Source organism: Nelusetta ayraudi, unplaced genomic scaffold, assembly GCF_046127955.1.
Source record: "Nelusetta ayraudi isolate G7.1 ecotype Tasmania unplaced genomic scaffold, CSIRO-AGI_Nayr_v1 ptg000059l, whole genome shotgun sequence".
NCBI classification, from domain to species: domain Eukaryota; kingdom Metazoa; phylum Chordata; class Actinopteri; order Tetraodontiformes; family Monacanthidae; genus Nelusetta; species Nelusetta ayraudi.
The window spans coordinates 523,902-542,139 of record NW_027466109.1 but is presented as its reverse complement, the minus strand read 5'-3'; the positions used below and the strand labels follow the sequence as shown (position 1 = coordinate 542,139).

Here is an 18,238-nt window from a genome sequence, read left to right as displayed (position 1 = left end):
TGCTGCTCGGACAAGTTCCGTATGTCAAATATCAGCTGATGCCAGTGTAAACAGACAACAGAGGCGTGTCGGCGCAACTGTGAGTGTCTGTGTGTCGAGTTGTGAGTTTGTGCGAGGCTGAAACAGAGGAAGCCGCGTGTCCCCACAGCCAGCAGGAGTCTGACGGGACTTTGCTCAGTTTGTGTGTGACGGCACCCCGCGCCTTTATGTCGCCGCCCGTGTTGCAGAGGAGCAGCGGGGAAACCAGGAAACGGCTCAGGGGGGCTTAGGACGTCACATGCAGCCCAATACAGCGATTGTCCGTGTGAGAGCTGAACACCCCGGGACTGACCTCGCAGTGCAGGGCCGGTGAAAGCAGTAACTGTGAGCAGAAAGACTTTCTCCTCCTCCTATTTCTTTCTTTCTTTTTTCTTTCTTTCTGTTGTCCTGTCACAGCTGCTTTCGGTGGAATCGTGCGTATTTGCTGGTCTCTTGCTGACAGATTCTAATCCGCCAAGAATGCAAGAATGCATTGGCTGTGAGCAAAACAAACAGGACAACAGTGGTGGAAGATGGAGTCAGATCCTTCAGATGTGATAAGAAACGGTGGCAGCAAACAGTAGATGGTACTGCGAGGTTGATCACCATTAGAGTGGCATATCATTGTTGACGGCCAATTCACAAAGATGTTTATAGTTTGCAGTTATATTTGACTAAATTGATCACTTATGGTGGTCATAAACCATGATCACAGCATTCACTGCTTATGAAAGCCTGCATTCACTTAACTTTAACTGACTTACCCTGGAAGATGAGATCATATTGAAAAGGAAGAGTGGATGAAGAGGAACGATGCTCAGAAGAGGAGAAATAATAGTTTTTATCATCCTCAATAAACAGTGTGTAGTTTTATAGGTGTTCTTTGTGTCAGAGACTATGCGGGCAACCACACAGAGAGGTCACCACACAGACCACCATAAATCCACTGGGGGCTGTGGAGTGTTTCAACGCCAAAGCAGCATTGAGTGGGCGAGTTGTGATGTTTTTGTGTGGAACTGGAGTTTCACGAGGTAATCCTTTATGCAGCATTAGGCGGAGTACAAAGACCTGCTCTGTGACGGTTACTGTCACATTCCGTTCAGTGGCCCGGTGTTTCAGGTTCAGACGGGGATCAGCTCTGCTCTCGTTGCTCAGCGCTCCTCTGATTTGTCATCCACTGTCAAGGGCGTTTACGAATTCCCCGTCACTGCCATGTGACTTGCCGTGGGATGCCTTTGAGCTTTCCTGTCTTGTGGGAGTGTGGGTGCGTGCGTGTGTGGCTCGCCGCTATGGAGAGCGTCATGTGAACTTGTGCTGTACTAAGGGGAATGGACGTGCTTCTTTCCTGTCAAGCTCGTCTGGTGACTGTTGCCACCTTTTGTAATCAGTCACATTTTATTGTCTCTTTCCAGCAACGGTTGTTTTTTTTTCTCTCTCCTTCTCTCTCTTTCTCTCTCTGTCTCCACCCCCTTGTCAGTCTTGTGACTTTTTTTTCCCCCTCTTCAACAATAACTGATGATGGCTTCTTGAGCAAGAAGCAGCAAGCAGTTGCCTGCCTGCAAGCAGTTACTCATTATTTAAAAATTGCAGTCCACAGTAATTTCAGTAAAGGAACTGAACTGACTGAACACTATGCAGGGGCCTTAAAATAAAACATTTTTTATTTTGCTCACTTAAGTGGACTTCCATTTTAGCTGTTTATAGCTGCGTGTCCTCTGCAGGGGTTCATGGAGGAACTGGACCCAGAAGAAAGGTTCCTGCAGTTTGCTCGAAATGGAGATCTGGCAGGAATTCGTGGTCTCCTCATGTCCAAGATCAAGGAAGAGACGCACATCAACATAAACTGCAAAGGTAGTTAAGTTACTTTGATGAAAGATACAGATAAGATGAATCACTGTGTGTGTAATAAAGGTCGCCTATGTTTCATTATTGTTCTGCCATATTGCAGATGACCAATTTTGAATGATTAATAATAAAAAAAAAGCAGCATATTTAGCCCTTTCTTTGCAGCCTCCTGCTAAAACTTTGGCTTTTACCCTCCATTTACAACAGATACTTTGTTGACACTGCCACATATATGGAAAGGGACAAAAACAAGGCATTGGGCTGGAGGCGTGTGCTCACTCACCTTTAATAGTGTCACAAAGGCGGATATCCAATTCTCAGTTTTTTTCATACACTTTCTGAGAAATGGAGGAAGCAGCAGAAACAGAGGATGAACGCTTTCTCATCACTGACTCCAGGGTTGGTTTGGAGTGAATGTTCCATCATCGGGGCCCTTCAACGTTGTCTGTTATTTCTCAGGAAAGAAGAAGTCCAACCTGGGCTGGACGCCGCTTCACTTGGCCAGTTACTTTGGACACAGAGATGTCGTGGAGGAATTGTTAAAGGTAGGGCTGAGGTGTTTCACAATTAAAGGATTGACCACAGGACAACCGAGCTGACACGAGTGTGCGCACCCTGCAGGCGGGCGCAGACGTTAACCTATCCAATAACATTGGAGACACGTCGCTGCACAAAGCCGCCTTCACCGGCAGGAAGGTACCTGAACGCGTCTCATCTTCTCTCTCTGCTCTTCTCATCTCTTTTTCCTGACTGTGTGCTTCTTTTTTTTTTCTTGCGCGCATTCATTCATCCATGGCGTACGTCAATCAATCAAACCAATCAATTAAATATTGATCAGGAGGTTGTCATGCTGCTGCTGCACTATGATGCATGTGCTACTGTCATCAATGGGACAGCACAGACTCCCAAAGATGTCACTCAAAATCCTGAGATCAGAAGCATGCTCGAAGGTGAGAGACACTCGCTCTCCACTAATTTTTTAACGGGAATGTTTAGCTCTCAGCCTGCACAGTTGACGTGTTAGTCCTCAATTTTTCCATCCGAGCTACTCATTCAACGTCTAAACCATTCTATTCATGCGTCGTTTTGCCTGCTGTCTTGGACACCAGCGGCGGAGAGGACGGAGGAGAGGAAACTGGAGGAGGAGCTCTTGGATGCAGCTCGAGAAGGAGACCTCTCAGCTTTAACGCGGCTGGTTAGTACCAATTGGATTTATTGATCAGACCAAAAATCATCAAGCCATGGCAGCGTTTGATGAATGTGTGATGTTTCCTACAAAATGAGATGAATTACTATGTTGTACTGGGAAAAAGGAAATCTTTCAATCTCCCAGAAATCATGAGCAAATTCTTCTTTTGGTGCTCAGCATCCACTGAGGATGCTCAGAATCTTCTCAATTTTCCTGCGCTGGCACCTCGAGTTTGGCATTTGAGAAGGGATTGGGGGTCTTGCGAATCCCCACCTGTGGGAAAAATTATTCTTCATGCTATAAGGGGAATAACAGACTGTGCTATTGACCTGGAAAGTACCTTGTAGGATTGCTGTTGGTCTACAGCTCACTTGCTTCCTGCTGTTACCTATTTGCAAATTTATCTGCCCTCATCTCATTTTTAAAGCAAATCGCCCGAGGCAGTAGAGATGGGAAACCCGCACAACGTGGCCAAAGGGCATAAAAGTTAATAATCAAAAATCCAAAAACATTCCCTGGGGCTTATGCAGGACAGATTGGCTCTGACATCCACGTGCATCTGTGCCTGACCTCTCTGTTTACCGCAGCTCAGCAGGAAAAAGCCTCCAGACATCAACTGCACGGACCTGCTGGGAAACACTCCGCTGCACTCTGCCGCCTACCGCGGCCAGAAGCAGTGCGCCCAGAAGCTGCTCAGAAGTGGAGCCCGGCCAGACATCAAGAACAAGAATGGTAGGGAACATCTGTCGCTTGGTTTCTGTTGGGTTCGCACAGGTGTTTTTCCACAGGGTGCTTTTTTTTCTGGTTCCATTTTAAACACCAGGAGTGGAGATGCTGCTGTCATATATCCACAATGGGCTCCACTACTTTTCTTTTTTTTTTTTTTTGCATGTGTAATTCTCACGTAGTTTGTCACTATTACCACTGGGTCACCATTCCAAGCAACCAAGCAGAGAATAGACTCTGTTTGTCATTTTGTCCCCATAGAGGCAAATTAACTTTTCCCTCTTTTTTTTCCCTTACCCCTGACCATGGGGAGGTCTGTCATGATCTGAAGACACCAGAAAAAGAAACTGTCCTCAAAGACTCTCAGAATCCTGCATTTTCTATGACTGCGAAACATCCCTATTGTGTCTTTTCTAATGTGTTTCTAACCTCATAGACCAGACAGTGTTTGACCTGGCGAGTGACGCTGCGATGAAGCAGGTCCTCCAAGGCGGCGAGCACAGAGTAAGGTGCCCACCTCAGGGATTTACAAAGCCGTTGTTTCTGTTCCCTCACCTCTCCTGTCTGTGTACCAATCAGGGTGTTGCTGTCCGGAAGTACGAGGGACTCCTCCTCAAGGTGACGAACCGCCCCACCCACCCCCGGACAATTAAGAAACACACTCAGATATCACTCAGATGCGTGCGTGTGTGTGTGCGTTTAAAATATGAAAAAAAAAGTATTATAAAACTGCTGATCAACCCTGTGGAAAATAAGTGCTGATTTATTCACTCTAAACATACAAATTTGAGCGAGGCCGGACCAGGTGCGGCTAATAACCCTGATGAGGACTCAGCAGCTTCAATCATAATCAGTGTAATAATCACAGCTGTGCTTTTTCCTACAAAGATGGGAAAAAAAATAGGCTCACAATTTGCTGTTTAATGGAACCGCTTTGCCATTTGTATGCAAAAAAAGGAGTGCAGGTCCTGGCACTCTGATGCTGAAGTTTGAAAGCCTCCTGCTCAGCCACTGGGCCTTAAATCTCATTTAGACCCAGTGGAGTGGTTGCACCGCCAGCGTCATGACTCGTCACTGGAGAAAAGTGCAACCGATGAAACCGTCGGAAGTGTAAACAGTGTTTAACAATGACCCGTGAGAGTCGCAGCATGACGATCTCCTTCCCCGGGGAGCCCAGCTGTCACTCATTATGCAAATGTTTATCCAAGAACGCCGCAGCGCTGCAGTCCATGACAGCGCCCGGCTGGAACTAACAACAAAATTAGGCAAATGCCCACGAGGGGAGAGGAATTATCTGACGAGAATTTTATTGTCACATCATAAAATAATTAAATTAAAAAAAGGTTTTCTGCTGGTGTCCTGCAGAGCTTGAGATTTTTTGGTTGGCGCTCCTACTGGGTCTCCCTGCAAGATGGGGTTTTATCCTGGTACTCAAAACAGTAGGTGCAATCTTATAATTTGTACTTCTTGATTTCCACCTTTTCTTCCCTGCATGGCCTTTAATAGCATAAAAAAGATCTTAAAAAAAAAACAATTCAATCAGATCCCCTTCTTTCTTACGCGCAGGTCGGACGCAGCTGCAAACATCAGAAGGCAGGGCTGCAAGTCCCTGGAGCACGCTCACTGTTCGGTAAGACCGCCTTTGAAAATACGACTCTGTGTTTGGGCGAAAAGCGTTGCATTTGGGATTAGCACCACATTTTTGCGCAAGAGAGTTCTACCCGTTCTCGCCCCTGCAGAGCCGAGCCAAAGACAGCTGCCTCTTTACCCTCAAGTGCTCCGACGGCAGCGTGCATCACTTCAAAGTGTCACCTGAGGATGACCCGGAGGCGACGAGGAAGGTGCGTCCACCTCCGCCATTAAACAGTCCCCGATGAAGGTCAAGGTGCTGGCTGAGCCTCGCTGGAGAAAATACAAAACTGACATTTGATATGATAGTTAGTCTTTACACCAACCCAGCAAGACGGAAAGGATCTTTTGAAAAGGCTGCAAACAAAGGGCTAAATTAGCTGTTTTCTGGAGGAACGCTTTAGTGATTTTGGTGCAAGGCCACTCCAGTGCACTCTGGAAAAATTTTGATATTTTGCTATATTTAAGTTACAGCTTGCACAGATGCACAGACGGGTGCGTCGGCGTGCTGCGTTGTCCACGTTTGCGACTGAACTCTCTTGTGAATCCTCCAGGCGTGGATGGAGGCACTGGGGGCTCACTCCGCCTTCAGCACACACTACTGCTCCCAGGAGCAAGGCAGCGAGGAGGAGGAGGAGGAGGATGAAGGCGCGTCCCTGGAGGGCCTGAGAGAATCTCTGCAGGTGACTGCGAACACGGAACGGCAGCGACACAGAGGGTGGTCATTGTTCAGCTCCTCGGTCCTCCGCTTTAGCTTCATCTCCTTAATTCTTCGCTCATGTCCCCAAACCAGGCAGCGGAGGCGAGCCACAGGAAACTGGAGGAAGAGACGGCGGACTTTCTGTCCATGCTGAGAAACGATGGGCTGGCAGAGAGTAAAACATTTCATCTGACTTTATCCGATGTGCTCACAACAGTGACTGAGGCGTTTTTGTTTCCATTCCATTTTTCACACGGTGACGTGAACTGTCAGTACAGAACTAACAATTTGCAATAAATCCTTCATTGTCGGTTGTTCTGCCGCTATGACAGCTCCAAACATTTGTTATTCCGGGGCTTTAATCCTGATATTCGCTGATGGACTTTTTTTTTTTTTGACTTGTCAAAGCAGAATTCTAGAGAGTTCAAGGCACATTTTTAACTAGTGTGTGTGTGTGTGTTGTAGCAGCGTAGTACCAGAGAATAACAATTCATATTTGTTTGCAGGTCCCTGTTTCCACTCTGGTCAATAACATGGGCATTATACATGGTTTAAAGTATTCACTGGTTAGCAATATACAGCCGTACCACTAGGTGCTACTAAATATTACAAACTGGCCCTTTAAAATCTTCTGTGTTTTTGATTAGTGGGAGAAAGAAAAGAGTACATTTTCATTATTATGAAATTGATTCTCCTCGCAGAAAATTGACCACAAATAAATTTGTAAATTATGTATAAATGGGAATTCATATATTATTATTATTATTATTATTATTATTATTATTATTATTATAGCTACCATTAAAAATTTAATTGTAAAAAACTGTAAAATGAAGCCAGCGCTTGGCACAAAGAAATCTCAAACAACTCTAGTTGATCCCTTCAGCAGTTTATACTGGCTTTAAGCCTCTGCGCAGATGGACGCTCATCCACTCGTTTGTCCTTTCAGGGCTTCCATCGCCTTTATTGCAGAAAATGCAGGATATCTGTGAGCTCTCCAGTGAGACCAGTTCCAGTCTGAAGGTCTGTCTCAGCCTTTTCTCCAGGCGGGAAGGGGTGAGTCTCTACTTTTAATTTGTTTACGCATGCTTGTTGTTGACCATAAAGATCTTAAAATCGTTTGCCTAATAGCATAATTGCCTAAGTCATATTTTGGCCAAATTGTAATATCTGCCTAACTTTACCAATGTGCTTGCTAAAAAAAAAGTTTTTTCTTGTTTTCCGAAAACTTGGGCAACTATGCTATTAGGCTGACAAAATGTATTTTGGACTATTGACTCCGATTTGGTTTATGCTGCAGTGACTGTCCACATTGGTGAAAACAGACACAGGATGTCATGTGGTTGATTGCAAGTTATTTGCAGTGACAGACATGCACTGGTGTTACTGACAATTCTAGCAAATTTTAGATTATAGAAGAACGAATTAAAGTAAAATTTTACATGGGCTGGCCATTTTTTTCATTTACAACTACTCCCTTCAGCCACAGAGCTTTGTCTCACAGGTAGCATAGTGCATTTCAGTGTACACCTTCAAACAGGCTCCTTGTGCACCAGAAACAATGCAAATGTTTGACAGCGCTTTCTCTTCTGAGCTGCGGTCGCTCAGCTGTGTAGATTTTTTTTTCTTCTTCGTTTTTCTTGGATAGGCTCCACCATGAAAAGCCAACTGGATTCGAATCTCGTTTCCCCGTGAATAGGCCCGGTCTCAAAAGGAATACGAAGCACTGTATTGGATGATGGGATGCCGTCAAAAGTGGAGCATCCAAATTTTTTCACTTGGGCGCTGATTCACTTCCAGCGCCTCCTTTGTTTGTTTTTGGGTATTTTGCCATCTGTGTTGAGCTTAAAGGCGCAAAAATCCCGGACTGAGCTTCATTTCATCATAATTTAAACAAGAAGTCTGACGCAACAATTGAATCTATCCTCATTCACCTCATCTGCTCCAGGCGGCGGCGTCGGCGTCCTGTAGAAATCTTTGCCATAAAATTGTATTTCCTGATGTTCTCCAGCGATAACCTGCAGCGGGTGGGCTCCTCAGCGTGACCTCTTGCTTTACCTCCTGTGTTTGTACGACTGTCCACTAAGTTTGTAGTCAAACAAAAAAGTTCTGGGGGTTCTCCTTGTGATGTCACAACGGGCACTCCTGATGCTTCTCCCAGTAACAACACCAGCATTTAGGTGTTGACTATGCCTTGTTTTTCTCTCCTTCCAAACAAGTTGAAGGTCAAACAAAGCATCGATTGTAGTAGGCGGCTGTTAACACAGGGGTGAAATCTGCTTTTTACAGCTTCTCTTTAGTAATTAACCATGAAAGGTTGCTCCACTGCAGTCTGGGGTAAAAAAATAAATAAATAAATAAAGATTATGATCTATAAATAGGTGTAATTGCTTTAAAAACATTGTAATCAGCCAAAGTGGACCTTAATTAATGTGCTTGTTTTTAAACGAGTAAACCCTCAACTCCACGTTCAAGGGGGGGGGGCTTGAGTGGTCGGTATACGAGTGAGTCTGTGGGCTCTCATCCGATCCCCTCGCTGAGCAGAGAATCAGGTTTCCCATAAGGCCATTTGAGAGCTCGGCGTCCTCGTTCCAGATAAACACAGGCTCGGCCCTCTCAGGTTTGTCTCTTTCACTCACTCTGCGGCTCCGACAGCGCTGAGGGAAGAGCTGTCGGTGTGTTTGTGTGCACAGCCATTATGCTGCCTTCACTGCTGCACTCGTCGTCGGCGTTGTCATCATCATCATCACGCACACACATACACACACACACACACACTGGCAACTTTCTTTGCGGCTTTTTTCTCGTAGCAGGTACTTTAAAGACTTGCTGTGCGTTCGCCTGCAGGGATGCTATTCTGCAGACCCGCTTATTACCAGCGGTTAAAGAAGAAGAAGAAGAAGTAGTAGTTTTATTTTAATAGCGCTTTTGAAGAAATTCAAAGACACTTTACATAAAAATATAAAACATAAAGGTGCGTTTTGAGATGGGTTTGGAAGGTTTGAAGGTCTGAGCAGTCATGGATGTGTTTGGGGAGAGAGTTCCAGAGGGTGGGAGCGGCGATTGAGGAGGCTCTGTCTCCCCAGGTCCGTTGCTTGGTTTCGAGTGGTGGGGACACGGCGGTTGGCGTCACACTGGTAGATCAGCAGCAGTAGTCAAACGACCGAAAAACAAAAAGTTTGCCTCACTGAGTCTTCACGCCTGAATGTGTTATCCAGCTGCCGTGTGATTGGCTGGTCAGCTATTTGTGTTGACAAACATATTAAACATGGTCCCTAATAATGTGGCAGAGTGAAGCCTGGGCGGCTTCAAACACTTGTTTGCTTGCCTGTTATCCAGCCACAATAACAGGTGTGTGTGTGTGTGTTTTTTTTGTGTGTGTGTGTGTGTGTGTGTGTGTGTGCGCGCCATGATCTCAGGTGCGCAGTGTGAAATTGGAGCATGAGGTGGAGAAGAACAAGATCCTCTCCACGGCGCTGCAGACGCTGGCCACCGAGCACCACGAGCTGGAGCTGTCGGTGGCGAAGGGGCCGTCGCGGCGCAGCGCCCTCAGCGAGGACGAGTTCCACGATGCCGTGTCCGGTGAGTGTGGGGGGGCAGAGGAGGCGGGAGATGCCGGGAGACGCGACCGTGACCGGTTCTCTGTCGCCCGACCTGTAGGATTGGGGAGCATTCGGACAAAAGAAAAGTCCCGGCGGGTGACGTAAGAGCAGCATGTTGGCCTGGTTGTGTTGTACATGAGAAGAGAAGCTTTGAGGATCATTATTGTTGTTATGACGGCGACTGAGTTTCTTTGGTGTGGACGTGAAACCTGTCATTCAAAACCAAGCAGAGGGTTTCTCGATGGAATTTCGATGTCGTGGCGTCTTCGTCGCCTGTTTAACAGATGTGTTTGACTGAGTAAATCGCATGCAACTGAGCTGGATTGTGAATAACACAGTTTTCTATTTTGTGTTCTCTTTATTAACCAGCTCACACTTTTTACAAAGCACACTTGCCAAATCTGGATAATCTCTGTTTGAGCAATAATGTTTTTTCTCCCCCTAAATGTGGTTGCGCGGCGTGATAACGAGGTCATTTGGCCCAGTTTGACAGCAAAAGGTCGACCCGCTGCCCCGATGGCTGCTTGATTTGACATTTTCAGCATTTGCTGATTGAGAACAGAGAGGAAAAAAACTAATTACGCATCATGAGGTTTCACGTTTTCATGATCAAAAACTAGTTCTGGCTTCTTTTTCTCGTGGTCTGTTCGTTTGATAAATGGAATTTGTCTTGTCTTCCGCAACCTTGGCATGTCGATTTCATATTATTACACAGATCATGAGACTGAGAAGAAATGTTACTGTGGGAAGATAGAGAGCTATTATTGATAAATTACTGCAGGTGAAACATATATTTTTCATTACCCAGCTCTTCTTTCTTTCTTTAGTAAAAAGAAAAAATGTAAAAAAAAAATGTGGAGGGAAAAAAAAAAACTGCAGAATTTTGAACTTTCGAACCAAAACATTTTCCTCCGGGCAGATTCAGACTCGGATCTCTCTCTGAGCGGCTTCGAGACGGTGGCCAGCCACTCTTTCGACGAGGAGGACGAGGAGGACGACGAAGACCGCTTCCTGTTCAGCGTCCCGTACGGCAGCCCCACCAGCATGTTGCAGGAGGAGCAGCCGCTCGGCGGCGACGCGGCTCAGTCCAACGGAATCACGGAGCACAGGTCAGGTCTGAGGCTCCAGTCGGACAAGAACGGCGTCAAACCAACTAAAAGGCCTTTCTGCATTTTTTTTCTTCTCCCTACTGTTTTAACCTTGAGTTCGTCACGCGGCTCACCGCCCGTCTGTAAAACTTTATTTGTCGCTCTCCCCCCGCAGGTATTTCCACTTGGTAGCGTGAATAATTCAGAGTTGTGCCCGGCTTGATAAAAGAGAAGGAAAGAGTGGTATTGAAAGAAGCGCACTGCGCTTTGGAGCTGCTGAATATTGATAAGGTCAACGTGCAACGCGATAAGCCGTCTGCAGTATTGTTCCGCGTCTGCTGAGTCCCCCCAGGCACCTTTTAGGCTTCCTGCTTTTTTAAATGCAGTTTATTACTTTGCAGGTTACAGAGCCCTTCTCTCAAGATTCAGGATGTGTTTTATTATTAAAACATATTTTTAAAAAGGCGGGGGGCTGGTGGGATTTCAGTCGGACGGGTTGGAAGCACGCCTCGTCCTCCTGCGGGATAATTGTGAGGATGATCACCGCTTTTGTATCAGTGTCGATTGTCGCGTAGTGGCGCACGCCGGGCCTCCTCCGGCTGCATTCAGTCCATAAAGACCTGCCGCGGCCTGCCGCTGTTATATGTGGAAAGCATTCACTGTGGTGAAGGGAATGCGCTACGGCTAAGTGGATGCGGCGTACGCGCTATTCACGGCATTGTGTTCACATCTTTGTGTGTCTGCGTGCGTGTTTCGTTTTCAGGACCAGCTTGCCCGCGCCCATGTTTTCAAGAAACGACTTCAGTATCTGGAGCATCCTGAGGAATTGCATCGGAATGGTGAGAATGAGGAGTTCCATATCTATCCATCTATGTATCTATGTATCTATCTATCTATCTATCTATCTATCTATCTATCTATCTATCTATCTATATAAGCCTACCAGCTTTCCAATTATCTTCAAAGTGAAAAATAGGCCAGTTGATGCCAGTGGTTCAAATAACTAGGAGGAAAAAGCACTTTAAAGGCATACTTTCTCCCAAAATTTCACTTATTCGTGGTTCAAGGTAATTTTATTATCCCCAGAGGCCGGTTTGATTTGTAGCCAGCAGCAGGGATTTTTGGCCAAGGACTCGCATAAACAACAGAACATGTCTAAAAATTGCTCATGCGCCGAGCATCCACTTTTTCCGGCTCCAATTTAATTTGAAAAGCCGACGCCGGTGCCGTGTCCACAGCCAAAGCATCCGATGTGGCTTCCTGGACAGCAGCGATGCGAACGCATGTCAAATGAGTCCAACTGTGTGGATTACAAAATGTCACCAGAGTCTCCATCAACTGTGTGTGGATTAGGAAATGTCACCAGATTCTCCATCGACAATTAGTGTCGACTAAAACGTGTGCGGAATTTCAATTTGGAACAAACTATCCTTTCAATTGCCCGTAGTTTGAAAGCCTTGGGGGAAAAAAATGCAAATCGGTTCAATTTTAAAGCGGATTAAAAAAACTTCCAGCAATTGTTAAGCATTTAGAACGGCATCCTGAATAGGCGATCCTCCCCTGCCTGTCATTATCTCACCACAAAATGTCTTTCTCAGGAGCTGTCCAAGATCACAATGCCAGTCATTTTCAATGAGCCGCTCAGCTTCCTGCAGCGCCTTACCGAGTACATGGAGCACACCTCCCTCCTCCACCAGGCCAACACCTTCTCAGACTCCACAGAGAGAATGAAGGTTAGGCCACCTCTTCAATGTGCTCCTGTCTGGACGCTGGTCTTTAAAGGTCCACTGTGTAAAATTTGGCTTGATTTCTGATTTTTCTGTTGGTGAAAGCTTAGAATATAGCCCATAAATACATGAATAAAAGTCATGTATTTGGTTTTCCTACGCTTAGAGTGCTTCTCATATATATAAAACTATAAATAAGAAGGACGCTGCTCATTAATGACTGAAGACAACAGACATTTAATGTAGTAGCAGTACTAAAGGAGCCCCCATGTTCTTCCCCCCGCCTTTTTTTTGTTTGTGTTTTTGCCTTAACACACTGTTGTCAACTTGTTTCCCCCTACATTAAAAATTCTAAATAAAAAGTATATTAAAAAAAAAACTATAAATAAGAATATACTAATGTAATAAGAATATACATAGATCAAGGGTTAGCTGCCATCTTGTGCTGCCATATTTTAAGGAAGCCTGCCTGACTGTCAGACTGGCTTCCTTCAAGATTTTAAGCACTGGACCTTTAACTCTCTGAATCTAAATGTGATCTTTCTGCTGCTTGCAGTGTGTGGCTGCGTTCGCCGTGTCCGCCGTGGCCTCCCAGTGGGAGCGGACGGGGAAACCGTTCAACCCGCTGCTGGGAGAAACCTACGAGCTGGTCAGGTAGGCTGGAACTGCGCGGCATGACGCTGTGACACGAATACATGAGATAATAATAAAGTGTCGTGCATCGTCCCCGTGTGTCCCAGAGAGGACCTGGGCTTCAGGCTCATATCGGAGCAGGTGAGCCACCACCCGCCGGTCAGCGCCTTTCACGCCGAGGGCCTCAAACGGGAATTTGTCTTCCACGGATCCATCTACCCCAAACTCAAGTTCTGGGGGAAGAGCGTGGAGGCGGAGCCCAAAGGTGTCATCACGCTGGAGCTGCCCAAGTAAGCGTCCAATGGGGGTTTGAAAGTTTTAAAAAATCGACGGCGTTCCCTCTCAAAGTCGCCGCTGCAAAATTCATTGGGGGCGATGAAGATCAAACTCATCACGCCGAGCTGAGCGATGAGGCCGAGCGCGATCTATTTCTCCGAGGCGTGACCAGAGTCTGGCCTTTAATTTATTCATGAGGCTCTTTGTCGGTGCTCGGCCTCCTCGCATTACCTCCGTACTGTTCTTCCAGAGTGGCTCCTCATCCCGGCTTGGCGAGTGACTTGATCACTCTGCAGGTATCAGTTGTTTTCACGGAGCCGGAGGAATCCCGCTTCCACTGCTATGCACCTGCAAGTTCGAGCAACACTGAGAGAAAAATATTGTTTGGCTCTTTTCTTTCTGCCGATCACTTCAGATCATTACTTTTCTTCTCTTTTATTTTTTTTTTGTATTCCATCCATTGATAAAAGTTTGTAGATCTCCAGGAAACAGCATATTTAGCCCTCTGATTGGAGCTTTCTACATATTTTGAAGAAGACAAAAACAAGAGGGCACATTAACAACAAACTGGGAGGGGTGTAAGTGCCCTTTGTGACATCACAAATGGCTGGCAACATGAGCTGTGTGTGTTCATACAAACTTTTTGAATGGGGCAGGCACAAACTATTGGTTGTCTATTGGCATAATATGTGTACTTTAAACTGTAAATTTAAACTGGTTACAGCTGGTATTCATTGAATATTATGTGATAAAGAATTTAATTTATAGTTTTGGTTGGTGATTATGTTGCTAGAATGAAACCATGTGTGCTGTTGTTTTGTCTGCAGCCACGACGAAGCCTACACATGGACAAATCCGACGTGCTGCGTTCACAACATAATTGTGGGGCAGCTCTGGATCGAGCAGTACGGCAACATGGAAGTGGTCAACCACAGGTAGGCAGACCATAACAAAAAAAAACAGCACAACACAGCACAGGACGGATGGATGTGACTACTGTATGATGACTGAGGATTTTGCAGGGCTTCTCAGGGGAAGTTGCAAGCTGAAAGAAAGGAGATAATGAGGAAGTCATGCATGACTCAGTGAGCAGTGAGTGAAATGCACTTCTGACATTTCCCCTCTCTTTTTCTCCCCTCCTCCCGCTCTCACTAGAACTGGCGATCGGTGCTTCCTGAATTTTAAACCGTGCGGCCTTTTCGGGAAAGAACTGCACAAGGTTGAAGGATACATCCTGGATAGGAGGTACACACATGAGTCACGCGCATGGTATAAATAGAGTTGATTTTTGCTCCAAAGGCTTGTCAGAAATGTCAGAAAGCTGGAGGTAAGCGTGAAAGCATTAGGCTGGCGTTCCTAATAATCCCTGGAGGAAAGAAAAACACACAACAAAACCTAAATTGTGACGCCTGAAGTTCTTATTGAGTGCTTTCAGTGTCAAAAAACACATTTATCCAAGGCTGTAGGCAGCTAAATTCCTCTTGGGTTTGGAACAAATATCATTAAATGAGTAGTTTAGACACGCTCCACTGGTAAATCAGTGCTGAGCAGAGACTCATAGCTGTGGGCTTTTATGGCAAATAGAAGACAGTGGGGAAAAAATCCAAGAGCATCGGCAACTTGCAATCATAGAAAATAACAAGAGCTTTTTCTGAAATCAATCATAAATCCAGTGTTGAACTTAAAAGCTATTCTAAAAAAAAGAAAAGGGGGGGAAAAAAAGAGTGTACAGAAGTGAAAACTTGCATGTGACAAGAAGACGCGCAGGAAATTCAAGGAGATGTGCAGATACGCAGATCTGAGAGAGAAGTTCGGCGTCGACCACAAAAGTCGATATCCAACAGAGAACTGAGAGCTGGTGCCCAGCAGGACGTCTGCTGCTGCTCGCCTCAGCGCGTCAGCCCGGCCTTTCAACTCCGAGTCGGACTGGGATGTTCAAGTCGACTGGGGTTTGCAGAGAGGCGACTCCACTCAAAGTGGCCGCACAAGCTTTTTTTTTTTTTTTCATCCAAAGCCCAGATATATTTTCTTCTTTTCATGTTATAGCCCTAAGGTAGTTGTCGACATCGTCTCAATTTATTTCCCAATCGCACATCTGGATTTTGTCTTTGGTGCAGCAAAAAGAAGCAGTGCGCTCTCTACGGGAAGTGGACAGAGTGTCTGTACGCCGTCGATCCCGCTGCCTTTGAGGCCCGAAAGAAAAACAGCAAGAAAGTGGCAGAGGAGAAAATAGTCAATAAAGAGGTATGGTACTCTTTCTGCTCAGTTTGTGACTGTCGGTCAGCAGAAAAGCCCCAGAGGCGGCCATCCGCCTCACGCTGGGACCCTAATTGGGATGGAAACCATCAGGCCTGCAGCGATGATGATGACGTCACCTTCACAGCGCGCCTCGCTCTGTTTCTCTGTCCCAGGGTGCCAGTGAGGCTCCCGCTCCTGCGGCAGACAGCGTGGAGGTGATTCCCGGCAGCCAGCTGCTGTGGAGGATCTCACCCAGACCTGCCAACTCAGCCCAGGTTCCCACTCGGCGCAGCCTCACCCAGGCCTCAGTGGCCACGGCCCTGCTAGTTACAGCCTTTTGTCTCTCCTTATCTGCAGATGTACAGCTTCACGTCCTTCGCCATGCAGCTTAACGAGCTGCACAAGGAGATGGAGGGCGCCATCCCTCAGACGGACTGCAGGCTAAGGCCGGACATACGGGCCATGGAGAACGGTGACATCGGTGAGGAGCGCCATCGTCGTGGTCTTTTTTTTTCTTTGCGAGAGGTAAAGGGATGTGAATGTCGGAGGTGGCTGCGTCGCATGACCGCTTGTCGCCCTTCAAACAGACCTCGCCAGCCAAGAGAAGAAGAGGCTCGAGGAGAAGCAGAGAGCCACGCGCAAAACTATGGCTAAGTGTGGCGAAGAGTGGAAGGCGAGGTGAGATCTCTTCCTCAGTCTCTTTCACTGGCTGACTAATGGCTGGATGGTTAGATAGATAGATAGATAGATAGATCTATATATCACATATATATAGATAGATATGCATACATTTTTATTTTAGTTGTATCAACATAACAGATTTATGAATATGAATATTATATTGTTGGACACCAGGAAGAATAGTTGCTGCTGAGGCACTAATGGGGATCTAAAATAAAGAATAAAGGATAGATAGATAGATAGATAGATAGATAGATAGATAGATAGATAGATGTTTTGCCTGTATTTCATAATCTCTGAGGTCGAACCCTTATGCATGATTCATCAGAATCTACCAGCATAACTACAATAGCTGTACAGATCAATTTTTTCAGGTATTTTTTCTTTCTGTACTGTAGTTGAGGTTACTCCATTGAGGCAATTTATTTATTTATGAAAAATCCATGCTGGATGTATAGCTCTCTGCTTGAATCATTGCAATGAGGTACCAAAACCTTGGTGGAATTGAGGCATTATGAAAAAGCACAGTCTTTTTTGAGGGAAAAAGTGTTGCGAACAAAAGAAGAAAATAGGCGGTTGCCTCACCTGCAGGGAGGTTACTGACAGGCTCGAGACACTGGCTATTTTTTTCGCTAACTCTCCCGTCTGCCTTGTTTTCCATGCTGTGATATGAAGGACTCCGGCCCTGGGTCCAAGGTCAGAGCTGCTCAGTGTGTCCGTGTGTCACCTCCCCCTTTTTTCCCCTTGCCAGTTTTTAGTTTCCCCCAAATCTTATCTCTGTCTCCGTGTCTGTCTTGAGTCAGTGACGATAACGTCTCTAATATAGAGCTAACATAGTTCCAGGTTCTGTCTGCATTGTAGCTCCATCTGTTGACAGTGAATGGAATGACTGAGACGCAGCAGAAAGCCTGCCTTCTCAACACTTGTTTCCGTGACTGTTTTGCTGAAAATGAGGAATGGGCTGGCTGAACGCTGATCTGCTGTGCTGCTTCCAGGTGGTTTCAGCAGGGGCAGAACCCCCACACCAGCTCCCAGGACTGGCTCTTCACCGGCGGATACTGGGACCGGAACTACAGCCAGCTGCTGGACATTTATTGAGCAACGCTTTCATCGTCAAGCAGAACAGTGTCCTTAAACTGCATGGTGGCCTTACTCCCAATTAAAGATGATAGAACGGTGTAGGAAATCTTTGCAAAAAAAATGTAAAGTTGCTGTAAAATTGTGCGCCTGGATTGAAAACGAGGCAGCGTTTTCTTAACGGACCTTTTATCCCTGTGGAGTTGACAAGCAGAGCTTTGTTATTTTAGTTTTACATTCCTTTAGATGTTCATAATATATAATTTTGACTCCAATTGTATATCTGTACATAATCTTCACACACACTCAGCCTTCAGAGACCTCATCACTCCTCTAGACATCAAGTTTGCAAAACTATCAGCAGGCAATTTTTTGTGTTTTTACTCTAAAAAAAAAACTGTTTCAACTTTGTACTTTGATAGTTTTTCTTTGACAGTACTTGTTTCATGTTGATAATATTTTTCCTCATTTCATTCAGTATTCCATTGAAAAACTCTGATCTTCTGAGAATTTGTGTGTCTTGAACTGTGCCGTTTAAAACAGAATATGATCTGTTTTGGTTTTGACGCCTTAATGACAAAACCAGTGAATTTAAGAGTCTTAACACCATAAGACATTTTAGAAACTTTCCTGGAAATAAAATAAAACAATTCAGTTCAGACCTGGCAGTGTTATGATCAATTAAGAAACTGTTAAAAATTGTTTATTACAATAAAAAATAAATTCGCTTACAAACAGCTTGATTTAATTTAAGGTAGTAGTAATACAGATTGAGTTATTAGCAGGACTGCAATCTGCACAATATGCCT

General features: G+C 45.5%; 1 protein-coding gene across 4 annotated transcripts; it reads left to right on the top strand.

Annotated features, from left to right (window-relative positions):
- The first annotated feature begins 26 nt into the window (after nt 1-26).
- Nucleotides 27-17,995, top strand: osbpl1a (oxysterol binding protein-like 1A). Of its 4 annotated transcripts, XM_076039406.1 has the most exons (29): nt 28-363; nt 1,740-1,869; nt 2,323-2,408; nt 2,485-2,559; nt 2,702-2,813; nt 2,973-3,058; nt 3,640-3,784; nt 4,215-4,282; nt 4,358-4,396; nt 5,144-5,217; nt 5,345-5,408; nt 5,518-5,619; nt 5,962-6,090; nt 6,201-6,282; nt 7,057-7,163; nt 9,527-9,689; nt 10,629-10,818; nt 11,561-11,636; nt 12,396-12,530; nt 13,081-13,178; nt 13,265-13,447; nt 14,261-14,368; nt 14,589-14,678; nt 15,551-15,677; nt 15,845-15,946; nt 16,029-16,152; nt 16,259-16,349; nt 17,028-17,048; nt 17,348-17,995. In XM_076039406.1, exons 2-29 carry the CDS (start codon nt 1,746-1,748, stop codon nt 17,448-17,450), a joined length of 2,904 nt encoding a protein of 967 aa, XP_075895521.1. In that variant the 5' UTR covers nt 28-363; nt 1,740-1,745; the 3' UTR covers nt 17,451-17,995. The 4 variants fall into 4 exon arrangements, with proteins under 4 accessions (XP_075895520.1, XP_075895521.1, XP_075895522.1 ...); XM_076039405.1 differs by having other exon boundaries at nt 27-363; nt 17,028-17,475; XM_076039407.1 differs by lacking the exon at nt 17,028-17,048.
- Nucleotides 17,996-18,238: the final 243 nt, after the last annotated feature.